Source organism: Hyperoodon ampullatus (assembly GCF_949752795.1).
Source record: "Hyperoodon ampullatus genome assembly, chromosome: 1".
In the NCBI taxonomy this organism is placed as follows: domain Eukaryota; kingdom Metazoa; phylum Chordata; class Mammalia; order Artiodactyla; family Ziphiidae; genus Hyperoodon; species Hyperoodon ampullatus.
The window spans coordinates 191,891,297-191,913,774 of record NC_136914.1 but is presented as its reverse complement, the minus strand read 5'-3'; the positions used below and the strand labels follow the sequence as shown (position 1 = coordinate 191,913,774).

At 38.3% G+C, this 22,478-nt stretch overlaps 1 protein-coding gene across 1 annotated transcript; it reads right to left on the bottom strand.

Annotated features, from left to right (window-relative positions):
- Window positions 1-5,577: 5,577 nt before the first annotated feature.
- On the bottom strand, window positions 5,578-18,738 carry LOC307049156 (gastric triacylglycerol lipase-like; the record flags this gene model as incomplete). The annotated part of the gene is given in 11 exon segments (XM_079698559.1): window positions 5,578-5,814; window positions 8,618-8,689; window positions 9,319-9,390; window positions 10,380-10,526; window positions 12,305-12,441; window positions 16,362-16,471; window positions 17,577-17,656; window positions 17,660-17,775; window positions 18,311-18,428; window positions 18,638-18,669; window positions 18,672-18,738. Coding segments are annotated over 11 exon segments (1,188 nt in total).
- Window positions 18,739-22,478: the final 3,740 nt, after the last annotated feature.

The following is a 22,478-nucleotide window of genomic DNA, read 5'->3' as shown; positions in this document are numbered from 1 at the left end:
GTATTTAGAAATGTGAGTTTCGGATTATAAAGCCTAGCCAAAGGAAAGCAAATCAACAACAGCATAACACAAGGTGTCTCCTTAATAGATTTAGAACAGTGATTCTCAAAGTAAGTATTTCTGACCAGAAGCATCAGTGTCACCTGGGAAATTGTTAGAAATGCAGATTTTTAGACTCACCCCAGACCTACTGAATCAGGAACACTGGGGTTTAGTCCTAGCAATTTGTGTTTGTAAAAGCCTTTCAGGTGATTCTGATGTACACTAAACGTTGATGTTGAGAGACTATTCTCCAGAGTATTTCTGTACGTCTCAGATAAGTTTTTTTTTTGTTTTTTTGCGGTATGCGGGCCTCTCACTGCTGTGACCTCTCCCGTTGCGGAGCACAGGCCCCGAACGTGCAGGCTCAGTGGCCATGGCTCACAGGCCTAGTTGCTCTGCGGCATGTGGGATCCTCCCAGATCGGGGCACGAACCCGTGTCCCCTGCATCGGCAGGCGGACTCTCAACCACTGCGCCACCAGGGAAGCCCTCAGATCAGTTTTTTTCCAGACTATCTTTTCAAGGATGTTTGTAAAGCAAACAGCCTGGAAAGACAGAAGTACTGTCTCTTTCCAGGGTAGAGGGCAGGTTTGTTCTTGACCAGTATGATAAAGAAAATGTCTCTCTCTGGGGCAGAGACTGGACAGGTTTGCTAACAGCCGCCCTTATGAGACTGGGGGCTTCCTAAGCATGGGGATCCTCACTGTGACATAGATGCACTATATGTCCAGTGTTCATCTAGGCCTGCTTTCACATTATCCCTATGGATCTTGAAGATCAAGGGGAATGTGAAGGTCATAAAGTCTGTGTGTTATGAGTAATAGAGTCTTTTATTTTTGAAATGGGGGTTTCCTGTCTTCTGCCAGCATCCATGAAATTGTGGCAGGTTACCTTGCCAGCTTGCAAGACTAGTCACATCTGTGACAGATCAGAGCTACTGGACCAGGACACTCAAAACACATTGGAATTCTTTCACTTTAGTCAGTTCTCTGCTCAGGTGTCACTTCTCAAAGAGACATTTCCTGGTCATTTTATTTAACATAGTGCCTTGTGTGCTTCCTACTCACCTATCTGCTATATTTTTATTATCAGTGGTTATATTACCCAATAACATAATATACATACATACATTTATCTGTTTATATTTTAGTATCAACCTTCACCACTAAAATATAAGTTCTATGAGGGCAAAAGATTTGTCTTTTGTTCTGCATCCAGAACAGTGTCTAGCTTGATAAATATTTATTAAATGAATATCAATATAATGTATTCTATACAACTTAAGCTTACTAAATGGATATAAATATTTTCCACAAGTAGGGCAGATATACTAGACCAAGAAGTTTTTAAAAAATATTGAACCCTGGGGCTTCCCTGGTGGCGCAGTGGTTGAGAGTCCACCTGCCGATGCAGGGGACATGGGTTCGTGCCCTGGTCCGGGAAGATCCCACATGCCACGGAGCTGCTGGGCCCGTGAGCCATGACCTCTGAGCCTGCGTGTCCAGAGCCTGTGCTCCGCAATTGGAGAGGCCACAACAGTGAGAGGCCCGCGTACCAGTAAAAAAAAAAAAAAAAAAAATTGAACCCAATTGATTAATTTTGCCCTGTTTTGATAATATGTTCAGCCATATTTTGTATCATTGCTTGGATAGGCATTTAGCAGAAGGCATATAAAATAACTCTAGGATATCATTTCCAAATCTTCTCTCCTCTTTTTTTGGTTTGAACTTGCTCTAGAGCCAAACCATTTGCAGATCTTCTAATCTTTTAATTTCCTTTGGTGTTTTGAGCTGTTTTAAATTCAATCAGCCTTTAGAATTCTGAAGAATAGTAAATGTATGCTATGAGATGTTTCAAAGTGAAAGTGTGAAACATAGAATCCTAAACTCATTAAAATGAAAAATCCGAAGCTCTCAGAAAGGGTATATTAATGCTTCAATGATTAAAATTGTTTGGCAGTATATTTATTCAAGGAAAAATAATTCTTTTTCTGACTGTGTGCCTAGGTGACTGTGTACTCACATTCTCAGCAAATCATGTATGTTTGTGCATAAATATGTGCACAATTTTGTATGTATAATATTATACATGATGTATTATGCATATATTTATACACATAAAATATATAATATGCATTTATAAAAATATGTATGTATACTTGTAAATATTTTTACACTCACAGTGAACATATATTCTTCAGTGTTCTATAACCTAATCTAACATCTTTATGATGAAGACATAAGGATTCACCAGCAGAGTCACCTGACTCCCAGGTATCATAAATCTCCACCTAGTAGGTACTGGCCTTGCTATAGTGACATAAGTTGAACAATAAAATAGTAAGCTAAGTAATCTGGTGCTACTGAGTGTGCTGACATACATGGATTGTGTTCTCTCCAGTAAGGAGCAGTAGATTGTTGGGACTTGTAGAGAGACCTTGAATTAAGGACATTTAAAAAAGCATAAGTGTTTCACTGAAACCTCAAGCTCACAGATACGGCAAGTTAAGGAGCCCTGGTTTGGAGAGCCAACTGGATGATACGATAGATGAGATGAAAACTTTGGAAGAATGAGTAGGTAAACCACATGAATATGAGAAGAAGAAAGTATTTTTCAAATGCTTTTTCAGTCTCAGAAATAAAACTTGAAATAATTATATGAGGGTTAACATTCAGAGAAATATAATTCATTAAGCTCCAAAATGTATAGTAAGATAAAATCTTTAGATGGAAGCCAACTGGTCCCTCAGATTGGGTCTAACTTGGCTCCATAATTATGTGTAAACTTTGGCTTTCTGTGTTTTTTAATATGACTTCAGTACTTAAAGATAGTCGGGTTTGAGGAATTGCTTTATACCGACCAAAATCACAAGAAGGGCTCAATGAACCAGAATATCAATGCTTTATGTGTGCAGAGAAATTACCTGCTGTTCAGTAGATCATACACTTAATATTGACTGTTCTATGAACTTCTCACTTAGTAGGTTAGTCCAGCTTGAAGCTAAGATTGTCTGGTATGTAAGAACAACAAAATTAACTTAATAGATAGTGCCTTGGAGCTGTAAAAGTAATAATGGTTCATATTGGTTGAGTGCTATCATGAATCATACACTAATTATATTAAACTCTCTGGCACAGAGTAGCCATGCAATACATGGTCGTTCAAAATGAATATGGAAATCCTCACAACAACCCTTTGAGGTTGAAGTATAGATCCATACTTACTGTAGAACTTACTATGACATCTCCTTGTTATGATGCCTTGACTTGCTTTACAGTTTATTTCAGCTATAATTTAATATCTTTGATGAGGTTTTGGATTCACTGCTATTATGAGCAACCCATCTGAAAACTACTTAGGGTGGGGTTATTTAAGCAGATATTTCATCTCATCTATATATACATATATATTTTTTGCGGTACGCGGGCCTCGCACTGCTGTGGCCTCTCCCGTTGCAGAGCACAGGCTCCGGACACCATGGCTCAAGGGCCCAGCCACTCCGCGGCACGTGGGATCCCCCCAGACCGGGGCACAAACCCACGCGGCCTGCATCGGCAGGCGGACTCTCAACCACTGCGCCACCAGGGAAGCCCCATCTCATCTATATTTTAATTTGCTTTCCTAAGTGCTATTTTCAAAAGGAAATTCTAGAGTGACATCCTCCTTGTATGCCTTAAACATTTTTCCCTGTTTGGCTAAGACTATATATGGCTTTTGCAATCTGATCTCTTTGATTAGGGTTACAACAATGACCAACTGAGACACAACAAAGCAGATGAGGATGAGGTTTGCATCTGAAAGCACAAATCCCTTCCTGTACCTTCTTTTTTTCTTTTGTTTTATTGAAGTTTATTTTATTTATTTATTTTATACAGCAGGTTCTTATTAGTTATCCATTTTATACATATTAGTGTGTATATGTTAATACCTTCTAATATTTTCCATTCTTTACTTTTCTTCTCACCTCTATTCCTTCTTTCTCATTCTAACATCTATCTAGCTACTTCTACTTTCTTTCACACCAGCAGAGAAAGCTCACATTCAACCGGCATTTTTCTCATACCAGATATCTCTGTAGAGCCTAGGAACTCAGATATCCAGTATTACTCTGAATAATTCTTTAGAAAAACCTCAGCACCACCTCACCCCATTGCCTCCTTCAGATAACTCTAGAAATACTTAATTTGAAAGTACAACAGGGCTATGTACATCAGCTCTGTGCAGCAGAAAGAGAAGAGTACTTGGGCTAGAATGTGTGGATTTTAACAATGCCAGTTGTACGTCCTTTATTAAGGTGCTCAACCTTTATGAACTTTAATATCCTCACTTGGAAAATGATGGGGTTAAACTAGGTAATGTTTAGACATCTTTTAATTTTAGAATATCTTGACTTATAAAAATGTGAATTGTATTTTATCTAGTAGGCTTGAGATTACGACACAGTTCTCTGTTCAGATATATTGGTCTTCCTATGAGTTATGCACAGAGCATGGATATGTACTTGTAAACCCAAAATAAATTAAGAATTTTGGAGGGGAATGTGAGCAACAATATGATGGTGCAAGTTAAGAGGTATATATGAGGCACAGCTTGGGGGGTGTGCGTACTCAAGGTATCTGGTAAGTAGAAGCCAGGGATGATGCTAAATATCCTACAATGTCCAGGACAATAAAAAAATTATCTGTCCAAAAATGTCAATAATGTTGAGGTTAAGAAATCCTTTACCTCCCACCTTCTTGAACTGGGGGTTGCCTGTTGCTTCCTAAGCTACCCTTGTTCTTTTCTCCCTAGAAAAGGAAAGTGAGCTGACCTCAATTCAATTTACAGTCTAATTTGCCTTTTCATGGAGTTTAACAAGCAAAAGAGCAAGTGATATCCCCATAGCACAGATGGAGAGACTGAGCTTTAGCAACAATAGACAATAGAAAGAAAACAATTTACTCAATCTCAAGTGTGCATACTTGAGTATCAATACTCAACCCCAAGACTGTCTTTTGGCAACACCCATGATTCATGGCTCATTATCTACCTGGAGTTTAGAAGATAAACTGAATGGGAGGATTGGAAGAGAAGTTTCACCTCCCCAAGACTGTGTTCTCTCAAGAGTTTCCAGATAAATTTTCAAGTGAAAAAAATCTAATTAAAAAAATTCTTTTCAATTAAAAATGACCAATGAAAAGTTTGTTGATGCTAATATATTTTGAAAGTCAGAAAGAAACATTGCATTTAAAACAGTACAGAAGGGCTTCCCTGGTGGTGCAGTGGTTGAGAGTCTGCCTGCCGATGCAGGGGACATGGGTTCGTGCCCTGGTCCAGGAAGATCCCACGTGCCATGGAGCGGCTGGGCCCGTGAGCCATGGCCGCTGAGCCCGCGCGTCCAGAGCCTGTGTGCTGCAACGGGAGAGGCCACAACAGTGAGAGGCCCGCGTACCGCAAAAAAAAAAAACAAAAACAAAAACAAAACAGTACAGAAAGCTATGTGGAAGAGAAGAAATTATTTTGGGAAAAGTAAATGAATAATTCTTTATATCCAGCACTACTTTTTATCTTCTGCCATCATAGAAACGATTTCATTGTAAACTTCTCGAGGTGCATCCATTGCCCAGATAAAGTCCAAGTGATTGTAAATAGGAATTTCCTTGTGGTAAATGAGATTAGACAGTTTTGGAAGCAAAAGGTCAACATCCTGAGCGTCAGCCAACAGGTCATTGTCACCACTCCATACTGCAACTGGTACATCCATGGCTGTCAAATTGTAGTTGGGAGGTGTGGCCTAAAACATAAGAGGAAAAGAATCAGAGTTTTAAGAATCAGAGTTTTTATAAGTAACTGCACTTGAAACTCAATACTTACTCAGTGGGTAGATTAGATATCATTAACTAACCTATTTTTTTAAAAAATTGAGATATAATTGATATATAGCATTATACTAGTTGCAGGTGCACTACAATGATTCCATACATGTATACATTGTGAAATGATGACCACAATAAATCTAGTTAACATCTACCAGCACATGTAGTTTTTATATATATATATTTGTAATGAGAGCTTTTAAGATATACTCTCTTGGCAACTTTCAAATATACAGTACAGTATTATCATCTATAGTCACCATGCTGTACATTACATCTCCAGGTCGTACTTATTTTATAACTGGAAGTTCATATTTTTTGACCACCTTTACCCATTTTACCCATGCCTCTGGCAGCCACCAATCTGTTTTCTGTATCTATGAGGTTTTTAAATTTTTTTGTTTTTTAGATTCCACATGTAAGTGAGATCATACAATATTTATCTGTCTGTGTCTAACTTATTTCATTTAGCATAATATCCTCAAGGTCCATCCATGTTGTCACAAATGGCATGACCCAGTTTCAAAAGTAAATCTTAACAATTATCACTCAGAGTTACCTTTATCCACAGAGGAACGTGGATGCAATGTTTTAAATCAGTGCTTCTCAAATTCTAAAGGCCCTGTGAATCACTAGGGGATCTTAATAAAATGAAGAATCTGATCCAGTATATCTGGAAGAAGAGCCTAGATTCTGCATTCCCAGACGATGCTGAGGTTGCTGGTCCTGGACCATGCTTTGAATAGGCAGGCTTTAGATAATAATTCTTACAAAGTAAAAACTTAGATTTCGACTCAAGCTGAAGGAAGTGAATCTGACTGAATTTTAACTGTGATAGATAGTTTCTACACAAATAGTTACTCAAAATGTCCTGAGTCATTTATTTTGCTTTGTATGGCCTCCCAGTATAGTCATTCCATAGGTAATCATTTCATTTAAGGAGCTGTATTTGTTAAGTACTTGCCTGATTTTACTAAATATACGTTCAAATTCTGAGAAAATCTATCAGTAGCCCCATTTCCTATTTTTACAAAATCTCCATTCACACATAGATTTTAAAGAGATTCATAAAGCAGGCCAAGGGGACAAGAGAATCACCGCTAACTTTCCCACAGTTCACAGAGAATTAGGTTAGTTTTTTAAGGATGATATTCTCAAGAATTCTAATCCAATATACGAATATTTTCTTTATACTTATGTAATAGCCAATTCACCAAAGAAAAATATTTTATTATATGCAATTTTTCATAGTATTTTAATACTTTACTATATTCCTTTATATGTTGAAGAAAAGGGAAAATTGTGGAGAATAACCATAAGAATAAACCTACTTTTCTTTACTCATATTCCACTATTCAAAGTGTTTTCCAGAACCTAGCTTCTGGCTCTTAAATTAGTGTCACTTCCTCAGTCAGTTGAAACCATCCTGAGTTTGGCTTGGTTGAAGGGAGAATGGAATTGGGAGTGGGTGTTTCATGCCCCACTTGGCCCTTCAAGACGGAGTCTTTGATTACTGTTATTAGAGCCCAGTAGAAAGATAGAGTCTGTGTCTGGGGGGTTTGAGCTTGTGATGGTTGGGGGGAAAAGTCTTTACAACAAATGTTTGATCTGATTGTGTTCAGAAGACCTCTTTAAAGACATCAGAGATGTAAAAACAAGGAGGCTGGGCCATCTTTTTCACACAAAAGGCATTGTGTTGAAAAAATATAAATCCCTTGTAGATATTGAGTCATTGAAGCAGATGAAAATTAATAGGGTTGTTACTTGGTTGGAAAAATTGGACGTGGGGTGAAGTAGAAGGGGAAAGAGTTACCAGAAAAACACAGAGTAATTCTCTCATTCAAAATTAGCCTGTGACAATCTGAGAGTTTATCCTGAGCTGACATTACCCATTAATTACTGTCAATAACTCCCTGAGTCTGGGGGAGAGATGAAAAGTTATTGTCTCAACTCATATTAACCTCAGGTACGATGGACTCCAAAGCCTGGCTTCTTTGTACTACAAGTAGGAGGAATGCTCAATATATCTACCTGCATACAAGGCTCTTGTCTGCTGAAAAATATTTCCAGCCTTGAACTGCAAGCATACCATCCTTCTTTTATGTCTGGGAATATGGTGAGAAAACTTCTCTGGCCATCAACAAAGGATAGGAAATTGTTTAAGAAGACCAGAGATTCTAGCTCTATCCCATGAACAGTTAGAGTTATTGGTTTAGGGAATTCCCTGGCGGTCCTGTGGTTAGGACTCTGCACTGTCACTGCCAAGAGCCTGGGTTTGATCCCTGATCGGGGAACTAAGATCTGGTAAGCCTCGCAGAGCAGCCAAAAAAAAAAAAAAAAAGGAGTTATTGGTTTATTATAACAGTTAGTTGCACTTTGGAAAGGAGAAGACAGCATGCGGGGGTCTGGGATACAGGGCAGATCTGTCTAATGCAGCGAGGGGTGATAAGATCGAGAAGGTTCTCACTGCAGTGGTGTGGTACTTTGAGGGCAGCGTGAATGAGCACAGACACTGGAGCGTGAAGAATTAGAGACCAGTGTGATGTTCCACATGACAAAAAGACTCAAAGGACTGAGTCATCTACTTTATAATTTCCTTAACGCTAGGTCTAGGCAACAACATTCCTTTGGAAAATACCTGCAAAGTTATCATAATTTCATCTTTAACTTTTTATATCTTTGTCTTTCAAAATGCAAATAACCTCAACTTAAGATGCTTACCTGGTTATAATGCAGTAGGTTCTGAGTTGGGGTTCCCCAGTCAAAACCTTGGCATTTCCCAGACTTAACAGCCTAATGTAGAGAAATTAAAGACACAAGGGAATTAAAAAGTCACTTGGCTATGTAAATAATAAAATGCCAACTTTTCCAAGTAGTTTACTTTTTTTTTTTTTTTCGGTAGGCGGGCCTCTCAATGCTGTGGCCTCTCCCGTTGCGGAGCACAGGCTCCGGACGCGCAGGCTCAGCGGCCATGGCTCACGGGGCCCAGCCGCTCCGCGGCATGTGGGATCTTCCCGGACCGGGGCATGAACCCATGTCCCCTGCATCAGCAGGCAGACTCTCAACCACTGCGCCACCAGGGAAGCCCCCAAGTAGTTTACTTTTAATTTAAATATTATTTAAAATTTTTTTCTCATTCCAAAAATAGACTATTAATCCTCCACAACAATTTATTCAAGTTTAAATGCAGTTTTGCTTGAAATAATTTCAAGTCATAATCATCATTTATTTCTTGTTACCCAAAGCACCTGTTTTTTGTAGGATTTTCATTCACATGGATTGATAGATATTTTCATCTGGTAGTCACGTGCCAGAAAAATTCCCTTTTAGAAGCATTTGACAGAATATTTTAAGACTGTGCTTTAGGTAAATTGTTAATGGTTTAGGCCCACAAAAAAAGTTTTAGCAGCTTGAAATGATACCTGACTCCAGTGGAGGGTGTTTTGAACTGAAGTTCCTGCTGGATTATGTGCTAGATACACATCTAAGCGACTCTAGAAAGCAAACACACAAGCACACACATGTGCACTTAGATGTATGTTCAGTTTCTCACAAACATCTAAGACTTAACTTTTTCTGATCCAGATCAAGTTTTATGGGCAGCATTACTGGCAGGAAATGAGCAAAAAAGTTGTACGTCACTTTATGGCTTGCAAACTGTGATTATATGGGCTTATCTCGAGGGTATATAACTAAACTAAACAATTTTGAGGGAGAATAGTTGTCAGTGTATAATACTATTAGTAGCAAAACATGATATACTATGAGCAAAACATGATATACTATGAGCATCGTTTTCTACTATGTTCTATATACTTTATATATGTTAGCTCATTTAATCTTCACAACAACTCATTTCATGGATAGGGAAATCAAGATGGAGGAGTTCAAGTGCACTGCAAAGATAGGATTTGAATTTAGGCTTTTACCCTGAATCCATATTCTTAACTACTTTCTGATATTGCGTTTTGTCATATGTGCTTTTAAACATCCACTTGGTGCAAAGCAAATGAAATAAAATGTAAAGAGTGTGGACAAGATCTTACATAAATGCTCTGAAATAAGTGTTAGAAAGTTTATGGAGATGACTATCAGCATTAAAAATATTTAAAGTAATATTCAATATCTAGACATATTTTTCCTACAGAGGAACCTGACAACTTGGTTCAATGCCTCCGCTCACAGAATTTAAATGTCACACCAATTATTCAGGTGATCAGAAGTGAGTAGGGAGTTTTTTGTTTTGTTTTGTTTTTCCTACAAGCTGTTTACTTCAGGGCACAGTGAGGTGATGGAAGAAAAGTGGAGGCAATAAAACTGGGAGCAATGACTTGTGATTTCTCTTGGGCTTATCTGCATATCATGGACAGAATTCTGAAGTGACTCCTGGTTCTAATAAAGTACCATTCCTAAGTGATGATGAGACAAGTAATCACGAGGGTTGCTCAAAATATTCAGAATAGAAATTTCAATGCATACAAACCATGTTCAAGTTTTTATTATCACATCCAGTCATGGCAAACAAGGCGTTCCTACAAAGGACATCCAGTATCTCACGGGAGCAAACTTCAGCACCAAGGAATTTTTCAAAAAAATTTTGTGGGTAGAACATTTTGTTACCAAATAGAATCTGAAAAATAAAAGCATCATTAAAGATTTGCAAATAACAAGCTGCAGAAAAGACACTGATTTGTCTTGTTTACTGGTACAAATGGGAATAGACATTATATTTTTATACTTCTATATGTTGTCTTAAGAGGTTTAAATACTCTCTCTCATTGAATTCCCACAATAAAGTTATGGAATGGACAGGGCAGGTATGAGTATTGAGTATTAATTGCTGCATTGAGAACTGCACTGGCTGCTGAGAAGTATAAGACACAGAGTTACAGTCTAGTTGGGGTCACAGGAGTAAGGGAATAAACTCATAAAACAACATGGTAGAATATCATAATTAAGTGCCAAGATGTGTGATTTCAGCAATAAATAATAAAAAAAAATCAGGAGGGGAAATGTTGACTTCTAAGCCATATTTTCAGCAAAACCTTTAAGAAGACAAAGAGGCTTGGTAGTTTAAAAATTGAAAGGACACCCCCAATTGTTCTTAAAATAAGTAGACACTTTGTTATCCCCATTTTATTTAATTTATTGAAGTATAGTTGACTTACAATATTATATTAGTTTCAGGTGTACAACATAGAAACTCCATATTTTCAAAATTATACCCCATACAAAGTTATTATAAAGTATTAACTCTATTCCTTGTGCTATACATTATATCCATGTGACTTACTTATTTTTTAACTGGTAGTTTGTACCCTGTTATCCCCATTTTACATGTGAGAATATAAGGCTAATGAATAGTCAGGATCTTGGTCTAGCGAGAACTGGATTACAGCTAGAATCTTGATCTAAGCCTCAAGCCTCTGACCTAAGGTCTAATGCTTTTTTAAAAACCTCTCTCTACATTGCCTGTCAGAAAATCTGAATATGAGTAAGAAACAAACAAGTTCTGAATCAATGCAACCTGTAAACATACTCAGGGTCATCACACAATTTTACATTTTGAGTAAAAGCTTTACAAATGTAGTTGGTCTGTAGGTAAAATCTCTTAGGTTTTAGGCATGCGTGTTAATTGAGTGAAAAAAAAAAGAATAGCACTCAACCACAGAAGAAAATGGCATCACTAAGTTTTGTAGCCTGAGATAAACTGTTCTCCTAAAGGAGACTGTGTATGTGTGTGTATGTGTTGGTTTCAGTGGGTGGGAGAAGTCAGTGATTAAACGCTGGAAAAAGGAAAGATTATTAATTCCCTACCATGGATGCCTCCATAATATTTACAGTTTATTGAAATCTCTGCTACTGCCCTATGAAATCCCCATTTAAAGAGGAAGGAACTCTTAGGAAAAGGCTTGGAAAGCCAAGGGTGTATGATAAGGGGTCTCCAAGTCCTTGCCTCACTTCACCATTGCTATCTTCCCCCTCTCTTTCCTTTTCCCTTCCCTTCCTTTTCTTTCCTATCCTTCTTCTTCCCACTTTTCTTGGACCTGGTGGTTTAGGCTTCTCATTTGACTCTTTTGCTTTTATATCCCTTTCTCTGGTCTTGGGGGGGAATCACAGCCTTGAAGACCTGTGTGGGTGCTTGGTAAAGAAACATCCATGGAAGGAGCAAAAACTCTCCGAGGCATTGCTAATCCACACAAAGTAATCAAGAATAAAGAAATCGGTGGGGATCTCATAAACTATAATGGGGATTCGACCATGGTCAGTGCTATTCAAGAAATAATATAAACATGTTAATTTCCATCCTTGAATATAAACATGATTGTCCACCAGGTGTTTGTTCTCTTTCCATCACTTTGAAATCCACAAACAATATCTTAGACCCAGTTAAAGGGAATCACATACCTTGAAGAGGAAGGGAGGAATGAGTGAAAGTTTGTTCAACAGGCTTTTGGTATACTTCACCGTGGCAACTGGGGCTAATGCATAGAAGGCTTTGATTTTTTGAGCCAGCGTGGGATTTGTAGAAAAGGCGATAAAACCTGAAAAAGAACAACAAAAGGTGAAAGGTGTGTGTGTGTGTGTGTGTGTGTGCTTTACAATGTGACATTACTTTGGACTTACTAAGGGTGCCATCTGGGACAACCTGAAATCGACAGAATGATCAGATTTTAGTATATTTGTTTTATTTTCATAGATTCTCTCTGGGAACATGAGGGTAGAACTTTTTGAAAGTTATAATAAACTGTTTTATCTGATTTTAGAAAATAGGCTAACTTTAGAATAATCATGTAGTAACAAAAATGTTATATTACAACAGGTTTGGTTCAGTTTAAAATGATCTAATCTCATAACAGAGATAATTAACATTTAATATGAGTAGGGTATATAAGTGGAAAGGTTAAAGCACAAATTTGAAATGTGTCCAAACAGAGTTTGAAACCTGGTTCTGTGATTTATTAGCTTTGTGACATTGGAAAAGTCACCTAAACTCTAAGAGCCTTAGTTTCCACATCTAAAAATGCATGTAATAATGAATGCTTCCTTGGGTTGTTTAGGAAGTACTTGAGGTGAATCATGTGAAGTAAAGTAAAGTGACTAGGAACTAGTCACATAGTAAATGCTTGACAAATGAGAAGCCGAGATAATTCCAACATCTATATACAATAAACATTCTCAGCCCATCTGCTTTTAATTGTTTTCATGAACGGTAGCATATAAATAGACTGGGTTCTAATCAAAGAATTATCAACTTAAATTCTTTACAGTTGAATTACATAGGACAATCTCTCCCTACTGTTAATAATGACGTATTGACGAGACTCAATAATGCCCCGAAACAAAATTTTTCCGAATTATACAACGGCCTCAGTTACATAATATCCAGCCTGGTCCCAATGGAGGAAGAATGGTCTTTCCAAGAGCACTCTGTTTATTAAGGGATTCTTTATCTGGTTGCCTAACTCTGCAGATATCAGCCAACAGATCACCCAGAGTAAGCAAGAACCACACGCAAGGAGCCTGAGTGGGTGTCCATGGGTCCATACAGGGTCAGGACAGGTGACTTCTCAGAATAAACTTAATCCCACTTTAGACACAATTTTATCAAGGATACTTATCTAACTTTCAAGCACACAGCAGATTGATTGGAAGATGTAAATTAGAAGGCAGAAAAAATTTCCCAAAATTTATGAGTATGGTGACATAATGACAAACTCTCCAATGGTGAAAAAGAAGAATGAAAAGAAGTTCAAATGAAAGAAAGTGCAAAATTTAAATACTCAAGAGACTGGTAGGTTGGAGTTATTTTGTGTCAGGACAAGCAGTTCTATTGACATCAATAACTCCTAAGGAAATTGTTGCATTTCAGCTAAATGCAATCATTTTATAGCCCTATATCACTGAAAAAAAGTTAAGCTATGTTCAACATGTTCTATTTAAAAAAGCATGGGCATTGGTCATAAGTTGAGGTAGACTTCCATTCAAAAGGGTTAAATTTAAATTTTGATAGTTTTGGAAACTAAAGGAGTAAATTTTAGGAATTTAGAACATTTCTCACTTTTTAACAAAGAATTTGAATTCATGGTTAACCATGTGTTTTGTTGCTGTTCTTCATTGCCCTGATTTCTCTTCGAGTCCAAGGCATTTATTCAGCTGAAGCTGCAGGGAGACTTTTGATTTTGCATTTGCTCAAGAGAACCCAAGGTCCCTTCCTGGGTCATCCTGCATTGAATGACTGGTCAACAAGTGGGTAAAGGACCAGCCAGCTAGTCCCACTGATGAAGACTCTGAAGAGCCATCTCATACAGAGCTGGCTGAGGACTTTTGGGGACTGCATCACTGCCCAACTTCTCCCTCTGCCTAGTCCTGCTTTTTTGCCCTTTCCTCTAAAAGTGCTTTTATTAAAAAAAAAATAGCACACATCCTCATCTCCTTGGGCCCATAACGTATTACACAATGACAGAAACACTGGGAAGCTCTTCCTCACTGACACTTTTTTCTGTCTAAAATTCTACCAGTGGGATCCATGCTTTAGGATGAACAAGCAGTGGGAAGAGAACTTCCACAGGCTTCTACCAATTATTTCATCCACTTTCCTGAATATGTCCATATATGGGCATTCAGATTGCTTAGAATTGTAGTAGGAAGTAATGTCACTGGCTGACAGTGAGGATCAGCATAAAAAATACGGCATTATTTGTGACATATAATCCCCTATTTCCCCTTCTGCTTTCATCCTTTCTCTTCCCTTTACAGTTTTTCTCATGGTCTCTTAAATTTCCTTGATTATACTTTTGTCCCAACCATTCCACCAAAGTTGCTGTTAGAAAGGTCCCCTTATAGCTTCTAGGTTGCCAGAACCAATGGTCAGTCCTCAGACTTCATTTCACATGATTGATCAAAGCCTCTTCCACAGTTGACTGCAGTATTTTCCTAATAACACTTTCTCTACTTGTCTTCTGGAACACTAGACATTCCTGGCTTCCCTTACACCACAGTCACCATTATTTTCCAGTTTATTCACTTGATTCATCCTCATCTTCCAAATCAACTGTGGCCCAGGCCTTAGTGCTTGAACCCCTCCTCTTTTCTGTCTGAGCTCAATTCTTTGGTTATTGCATCCTGTCTCATGTACTGATGATTCACATTTTGTATTTTCAGCCCAATCTTCCCTCCTAAACTCCAGATTTGTTTCTACAGTTGACTGCTTGACATTCCACTTGGATCTCCAATAGCACTTAACACTTGGGTCCGGAACTGAGTCCCTGCTCTCCCCACGACCTCAGCTGTTCTTGCTGTCTCCCTCATTTTCGCTAATGGCATCTCCATCATCCCCGTGCTCTGGCCATAAATCATGGTGTCATCCTTGATTCCTCTTTCTCTTACACTCCATATCCATTACATAAGCAAATTCTGCTGGTTCCCCCTCAATATATATATATATATTGTATATATATATATATATGTCTAGAACCTAACCAGGTATCTTTACCACCCCCTCTTCTAGGTCACTATGATCTCTCCCCTGGGTTACAGGAAGAATTCAGTGACTGCTTTCTCTGCTCCAGCCCTGTTTTCCTTCAACAACATGTCAGATCATGTAACTCCTCTACTCAAACTTTTCTATGGTTTCCTTTTCACTCAGAGAGAAAGCAAAAATCCCTACAACAGCCTCAAAAGCCCTGAATAGTCGGCCCTCCTCACCGTTCCCACCCAACTCATCTTTGTCTCTCTCAATCTGATTCATCCACACAATGAACAGCCCCATTGCTGTTCCTTGAATGTGCTGCGTGTGCTGTAGCGTCAGATCTTTTGTGCTATCCGTTCCCTCTTCCTGGAATATCAGTCTTCCAGGTATGAGCTTGGCTCACTGACTTCCTTCACGTTTACTTAGAAAGTATTTGGTGGTGTTCCTGGTATGAAATTGCTGTGTACCCCTCTGATGCTACCTAATCTGACCCCGTGATTTATTTTTCTCTTCATAGTATTATCATTATCTAGCATAGTGTGTATTTTACTTTTTAATTTTTATTATTTTCTCTACCTTCTCCTGCTAGAGTATAAGTAGTAGGAAGACAGAGATTTTAAACTATTAATTTTTGCTGTATTCTTAGGATACATTATAGGTGCTCCATAAATATGGTTGAATGAATGGAATAAACTGAGACCAGAATCTGTGTGGTACAAAGTTTCAGAGCATTGGCTTGGGCATCAGATTTCCTGACCTGCTATCTGAGCTACCCTATTTGTAATAACTGTGTTACCTTACACGAACTATTTATTTACCTGCTCTTTAGTTTCACTATATATACAGTAGGAATAATAATGGTCTTATATCATTGGGTTGCTGTAGACATTATATAATGAATGGAAAGCAATTAGCATGATGACCAGCATGCCTGCATAACCACTGGAAAGGGGTCTATATGAACTAAACTACCTGCTAACTGCTGTTACCTACCAATTGTGGTGCCCTGGGAATGGCCAACATAGTGTAGCTTCTCCTGTCCAGTTTTACTTAAAATGAAGTTGATTGTGGATGGAAGGTCATATTTAGCCATTTCATCAAAGCTGCAAGAAAAAAAGACAAAATAAAATTGAATATATTTCCTTGCTATACTTTCTATAAATCAAACCTATTTAAGGTAAGGTTTCCTTTGAAAAATAGAAAACTAGATTCTCTAAGCATTGTTGCTTATAGACTGTTAGTGAGTGTCAGGGGTTCTTTGGGGTGGCTTCTCATAAACAGCTGACATCTTTTCTGAAGCACAGCATTACAGCTACAATTTAATCCAAACACAATAGTAGCTGTAGCTGGGGAATACTTCTACCCTTGAACCTGAATGTCAGATTTAATAATCATTTGTATGTTGTGTTCCACTGCCATGTAATATGAACAGATGCTCTATATTATTGTTTACAAATCAGCAAGAATAACCCTTTGAAAATGAGAACAGGCTATGCCACTCCCCTGTTGAAAACTTTCCAGAAGCTTCTCATTACACTTAGAATGAGCTCCAAGGCCTTCACCAAGACCTATGCAGCCTGGCCTGATCTGGCCCTTGTCAGCATCTCTAGTCTCCTCTCCTCTCACTCTCCCTCTTCCTTGCTACACTTGGGACACACGAGCTTCTTTCACTTCCTGGAAATTCTAAGAGCACCTTTGCACCTCATCGTCATCAGACAAATTCTCTTCTCCACTTCCATTAGTAATTTCTAGGAATAAGGCACAAGAGGGCCAGCGAGAGGAAATCTTTGATAATCTCCCCATGGTGTCAGAATTTCATTGTCTTCCCCACCCCCACTTGAATACTGATGATGACAGGTGCTGTTCATGAACCCCAACTGGGTTTAACCTTCTAGTAATCCTTGTGGATGTTCCTTCAGAATCTGCTGGGGGCAGCAAATTTCCTTGCTTCAGTCATTTTGCTCATTCCTTGTGGAAAAGCATATTCAGGGAATCCCGTAATAATGGTTACTGGGATCACAGACAGTTTGGAGGAAAGGCTACCCTTGGAATGAGGTGTAAGGAAGAATCCAAAAATGGATTAGAATGAAGATGACTTCCTTCTCCTCCTATTTGGAGTGTAATTTGTTAAAATGAGGCTGGACTGGAAGCAGTGAATACCCATGCTTTTTAACTCAATATTTATTTTCAATCGTCACTTTTCTTTACCTGAAAGCCCAGAATTCAGCTGAGTCTGGTGAATAGTATAAATTTGTCCTGGCCCAGGTATTTCCTCTGCTGTTTCCCAGCTACACATCATATCCAGCATCCGCCAGGAGGAAGCCCAGGCTGTTGCTGGGTAGGTTAGAAATCCAATTTGTGGCCGATGCTAGGAAACCATGCTGCAGAAGCACAAAAGGTCTCTGACCTACAGAAGAAAATTGTTAAAACCTTTATAAACTCACTCCTTATTCTCAGATAAACATGAAGATAGAAACAGGCTTTTATATGACTAGAATTTAAAAAAGTTTGCTTGGTGAGGTGAATATTTCTGAATACGTTATCTTAATTGTGGTGACAGTTTCTCAGATGAAAAAACATGTCAAATTGTACACTTTAAATATGTGCAGTTGATTGTATGCCAATTAAACCTCAAAAAGCTCTTGAAAAAATTATATTCTAAGGAAATTCAGCATTATGTTAATTAAGTGGGTCTTATATTCAGGGGCTGTGAGTTTCCACCCAGCACGACAAACTAAAATCGTGGGCCAGTGTACTTCACATCAGAGAAACCAGTGTAAATCTGGTATCACTCAGACCCTCAGCTTAATCTCAGAGACCAAGGTGGTTCAGGTTTTTTTTGAGTAACTTAATGTAGTGTTTTATGATTAGAATATTTTTGACTGGAATGTATTTGATTCAGGATTTGAGACACTCATTTTTTTCCCTCACACCAATCCTACCTAAATGATTAGCATCATTCTTCCCATGAGGAATCCGATAGAGCTGAAGGATATAACCATCTGCAGTTATAACTTTATGCATTTCACTTCGGTAACCCCAGTAGGAAATCATCTGACTCTGAATGCAGAAAAGACAAAACATTTAGCTTCATGAGTATACTTGGCCACTTTTGATTCTTAAAATAGAATTTCTTATTGGTTGGGGTAACATGTACTATGTAAAGAAATCTTTCAGACTTTATAATAAATCAAAGAATTAATGAGAGCAATAGTGTCAATATCTTTGGAAGTATTATTTTTTAAATATTAGTGATATGAATAACTTACAATATTCATATTGGCTTCAGGGTTCATCGCTTTTTTCCAAGGAAACAAAATGAATTTCCAGACATGTGGATGAAACACATTGTTACAAGTAGCCACCACATTTTCAACCTATTAGGGGAAAAAAGTTATTGCATGATGTTTGTGTTTAAGGAGAGCCTGAGAACAAGGACTCGCCACAGAGAGATCAAGGCCGGCAGATGGCAGGAGAACCCGGGTCCGAGGATCCAGTGCTTGGTATATGAGATCCAACAGGGTCTTGTCTTCAGAGAACTCACCACATCGTGAGGGGAGAGACAGATGTGTAAAGAATCCTGCAGTGGAGTGCATCATGTGCTCAGATGAAGACCAAAGCCCAGAAAAGGGCATGTCCAGTCCAGGATCCCCTCATCAAGGCCTCATCAAGGAAGGACTTTGACTTCTGTCTGGAACCTGTGGATTCCCATGGGATCAAAACCACAGGAAGGACACTCTCAGGCCTGCCTGTCACAGGGAGAGGGCTGGGGGGCTGAGGCATGGGGCAGGCAGAGGGCAGGAGTCCAGACCCACACTGTGCCCCATCATAATGGACTCAGCAGTGTAGTCCTGTCTGCTCACCTCCCCAGGATTGTCTGTCCTTCCAACCCATTTCTCAAACCAGGTTTCTAGCCTTAGTCATGAGTGTCTGCAAAATCTCTACCTGAGTTTCCAAATGTTGCACCTTCACTTTAATAATAATCTAAACAAATTGACAGGAGAATAAAAAAAATTTTTGCGTGTAGTAAATGTTACAATATAACATAAAGTCATGATATTGAGCTGCCTTGCTAGTTGCTTCATAGATTTTCCATTTCTTACCTTATTTGTCCTATTGTTCTCCTTGTTTCTCATCACTTTGTCAGTTAGTAGGTTTTTACAATACTTCTGCTATTCTGGTAATTTATTCAGCTTTGTACATGATTCTATTTCCCCAAAGGACCTTTTATTTATCAACCTACCCTTGTAGCCTTGATATCAGAGCTACCATTTACCATCTGTTATGGTTTGAGTTGGTTTCCCCCTGACGACCCGAAAAATAGATATGTTCAGGTCCTCAGCTCAATACCTCCGAATGTCACTGCATTTGGAAATAGGCTTATTAAAGACGTAATTTAAGTTAAGATGAGGAAATACAGGAGTAGGGTGAACACTTAATCCAATATGAGTGGTCTCCTTTTAAGAAGATGGCTATGTGAAGACAGAGACACACTGAGAGAATACCATGTGACAATAAAGGCAGAGATTGAATCTATTCAGCTGCAAGCCAAGGGGCTAGAGTCAGCTGGACAACCACCGGAAACCAGGAAGCAGCAATGAAGGATTCCTCTACATGCTCCGGAGGGAACATGGCCCTTCAGACACCTTGATTTTAGATTTATAGACTCTCCAAATGTAAGACAATAATTTTCTGTTACTTTAAGCCACCCAGTTGTGGTACTTTGTTCTGGCAGTCCTAGGAAACTGATACACCATCTGTCAGAAAAGGGAGAGAAAATTAATACCTGGAATGATTGTCTTTTTTGAAACTGTGAATAAAACAGGGAAGTCTGTCTGTTTTGTATGTAAGAACTTCCTTTAATTCCTGCAGAATGGCAGACTAAATGTTACTCAGACAATGACAATACAGAGAAATTTTTATATTATTGCCTTAAAGTATCTGGATTCAGAGATGACCTATTAAATAACTCTTGTTCACTCGCTATACTACACATGATGCATACTACTTAATCAGTGACCATTGCTCTGTTTTGAACTTCTAGGTGTCCTGATTCCTCTCAATTACTACTGCAACGATCTCCATCAACTCTTCCCCTCTCCATAATGGATACTTTTCCTAAGGGATGCCTGCACTAGCATAATCCTGCTCCCACCCCGACCTTGGAAATGCTCCACTGTGTTCCATTTGCAACCTTGTAAGGTTTTCAAAGTTTCAGACTTTTATTTTCCCCTACCCTCTATTTGAAACCATCATATCCAAATGTGGCTATAGTTTCCACAGCTGCAGTCTTCTGCTCTAAACTTGACATGTTTATTCGACAAGGAAAAGGTTAGCCTGAGGGATACATGAAGGAATGGCATGTTCTCTGCCTTCAAGAGACTTATAATGTAGTGATAGTTCAGCAGTACCAGCTCATTCTACTTGCTCTCTTACCTGTACTGTCCATGCATTTCTCATTCCCTTCTACTTCAGGTCTACTCAGGACCTATGTGCTTGCTCTTAAAATCCCATAGATAAACTGAAGCTTTAGATATAGTCAAACAGAAGGATGACTAGGTACCAAGGCAGCTATACAGCATCCTGCTCAGTCCTTGGCTCCATAAACATTTGCTGCTCAATAAATGAAAATTAATTATACTATTAGTAGTACTCCTCAAACCTAGTAAGTCTCTTTGTTAGCCTCATACTTTCTAACTAACAGCTAAAATTAAATTTAAATTGACTGACCCTACTATTCCTAAGAGCCGCCTATGGCCCATTATCTTTTATCAAAAATTAAAATAAAAATTATTTCTCATTCACTGTATGAACCTCAGCAAGGCTTATTAGGATTATTTGTTCCTTAAGAAACAAATTTATGTATGTTGTTTTGACCAAGGCTGTAAAAAGCTCAATTCAAAGCTCTCAGGTTTTGACGGTAGAGGAAGACTAGGAGAGAAGGCAGAAAGGAAGGTAAGAGGTAGGGGTGAGAGGGGGAGAGTGAAGGAGAATGATATTTATATAGGATGCTAGGATTGGTGACTGTGAGGGGCCTAATCTGGTCAAGTCTGCCAAACTGGCCTTTTTTCATAACTATAAACACCATAAACATTCCTTGAATATTATTTGAATTACTAAAATAAATGAATTTTTCCAAAATACCCCACATACATTGTTAATAAATACTGAATATGTTAATAAATACAGAATATGTTTTCAAACTCCTTGCCACTTCCCATAGAGATCGTGAATAGAGTACCATTCTACCCATATTGGTTTGAGAAACAGGTTTGATTTCAAGTTAGAAACTGCATAGTGAAGAGGTAGAGCCCATTGGTAATACAGCCTGTTCCTGTCACACATTCAGAGCATTGCTTGTTCTTTCTTTTTTTCAAATGTCCTGAAATCAATCCCCAAAGGAGAAAAAGGGAGAAGAAACTTCCTAGAAAAAAAAATTTTTATACACATATAATCAAGGTTAAAAAATTCAATGGAAAATTATATTTTACCTAAGGTAGAAATAAAGTACACAAAACATATCAATATATTAATTTTGAAGTATATTAAGTACACTTTATAACACCAGAGAGTCATACTCACTGCCACCACACTGAATGCTTTCTTGAAGGTAAATGAAAAACTTAATTCTCTTCTTCCTTCTCTCTCTCACTAAATACCCATATATATATAGGTGTACATGTGTGCGTTTTGGGTGACCTTTCCTAAAAATGTGAAGTCACTGCATTTCCAGTGAACTCGCATATTTGCCAAATGGCAAGTCAAATATTGCATAAGCAATAAATTCACAAGAGGATATGGTTCCAATACGTCCTTAGAGATTCATTCTTTTTGATTTGTCACCTCCTGAAATTCTGCCTCCAACATCCTCATTCTCTGAGTTTTCTTTCTTTCTTTTTTTTTTTTTTTAACTACACTGTTTGTCCAATCTAGGGTTGCGTTTGCTAAAATTTTTATGAGGCTAGTCATGTGTTTTATTTACTACCAACTGGCACTATAAGAGCAGTAAATATCAGGCAATGTCAAGAAGACATTCCATTTTTATGAAGAGCTTTATAGTTTTAACCCTCACATTTAGGTCTATGCTGCATGCTGTGAGGTTCCATAGCA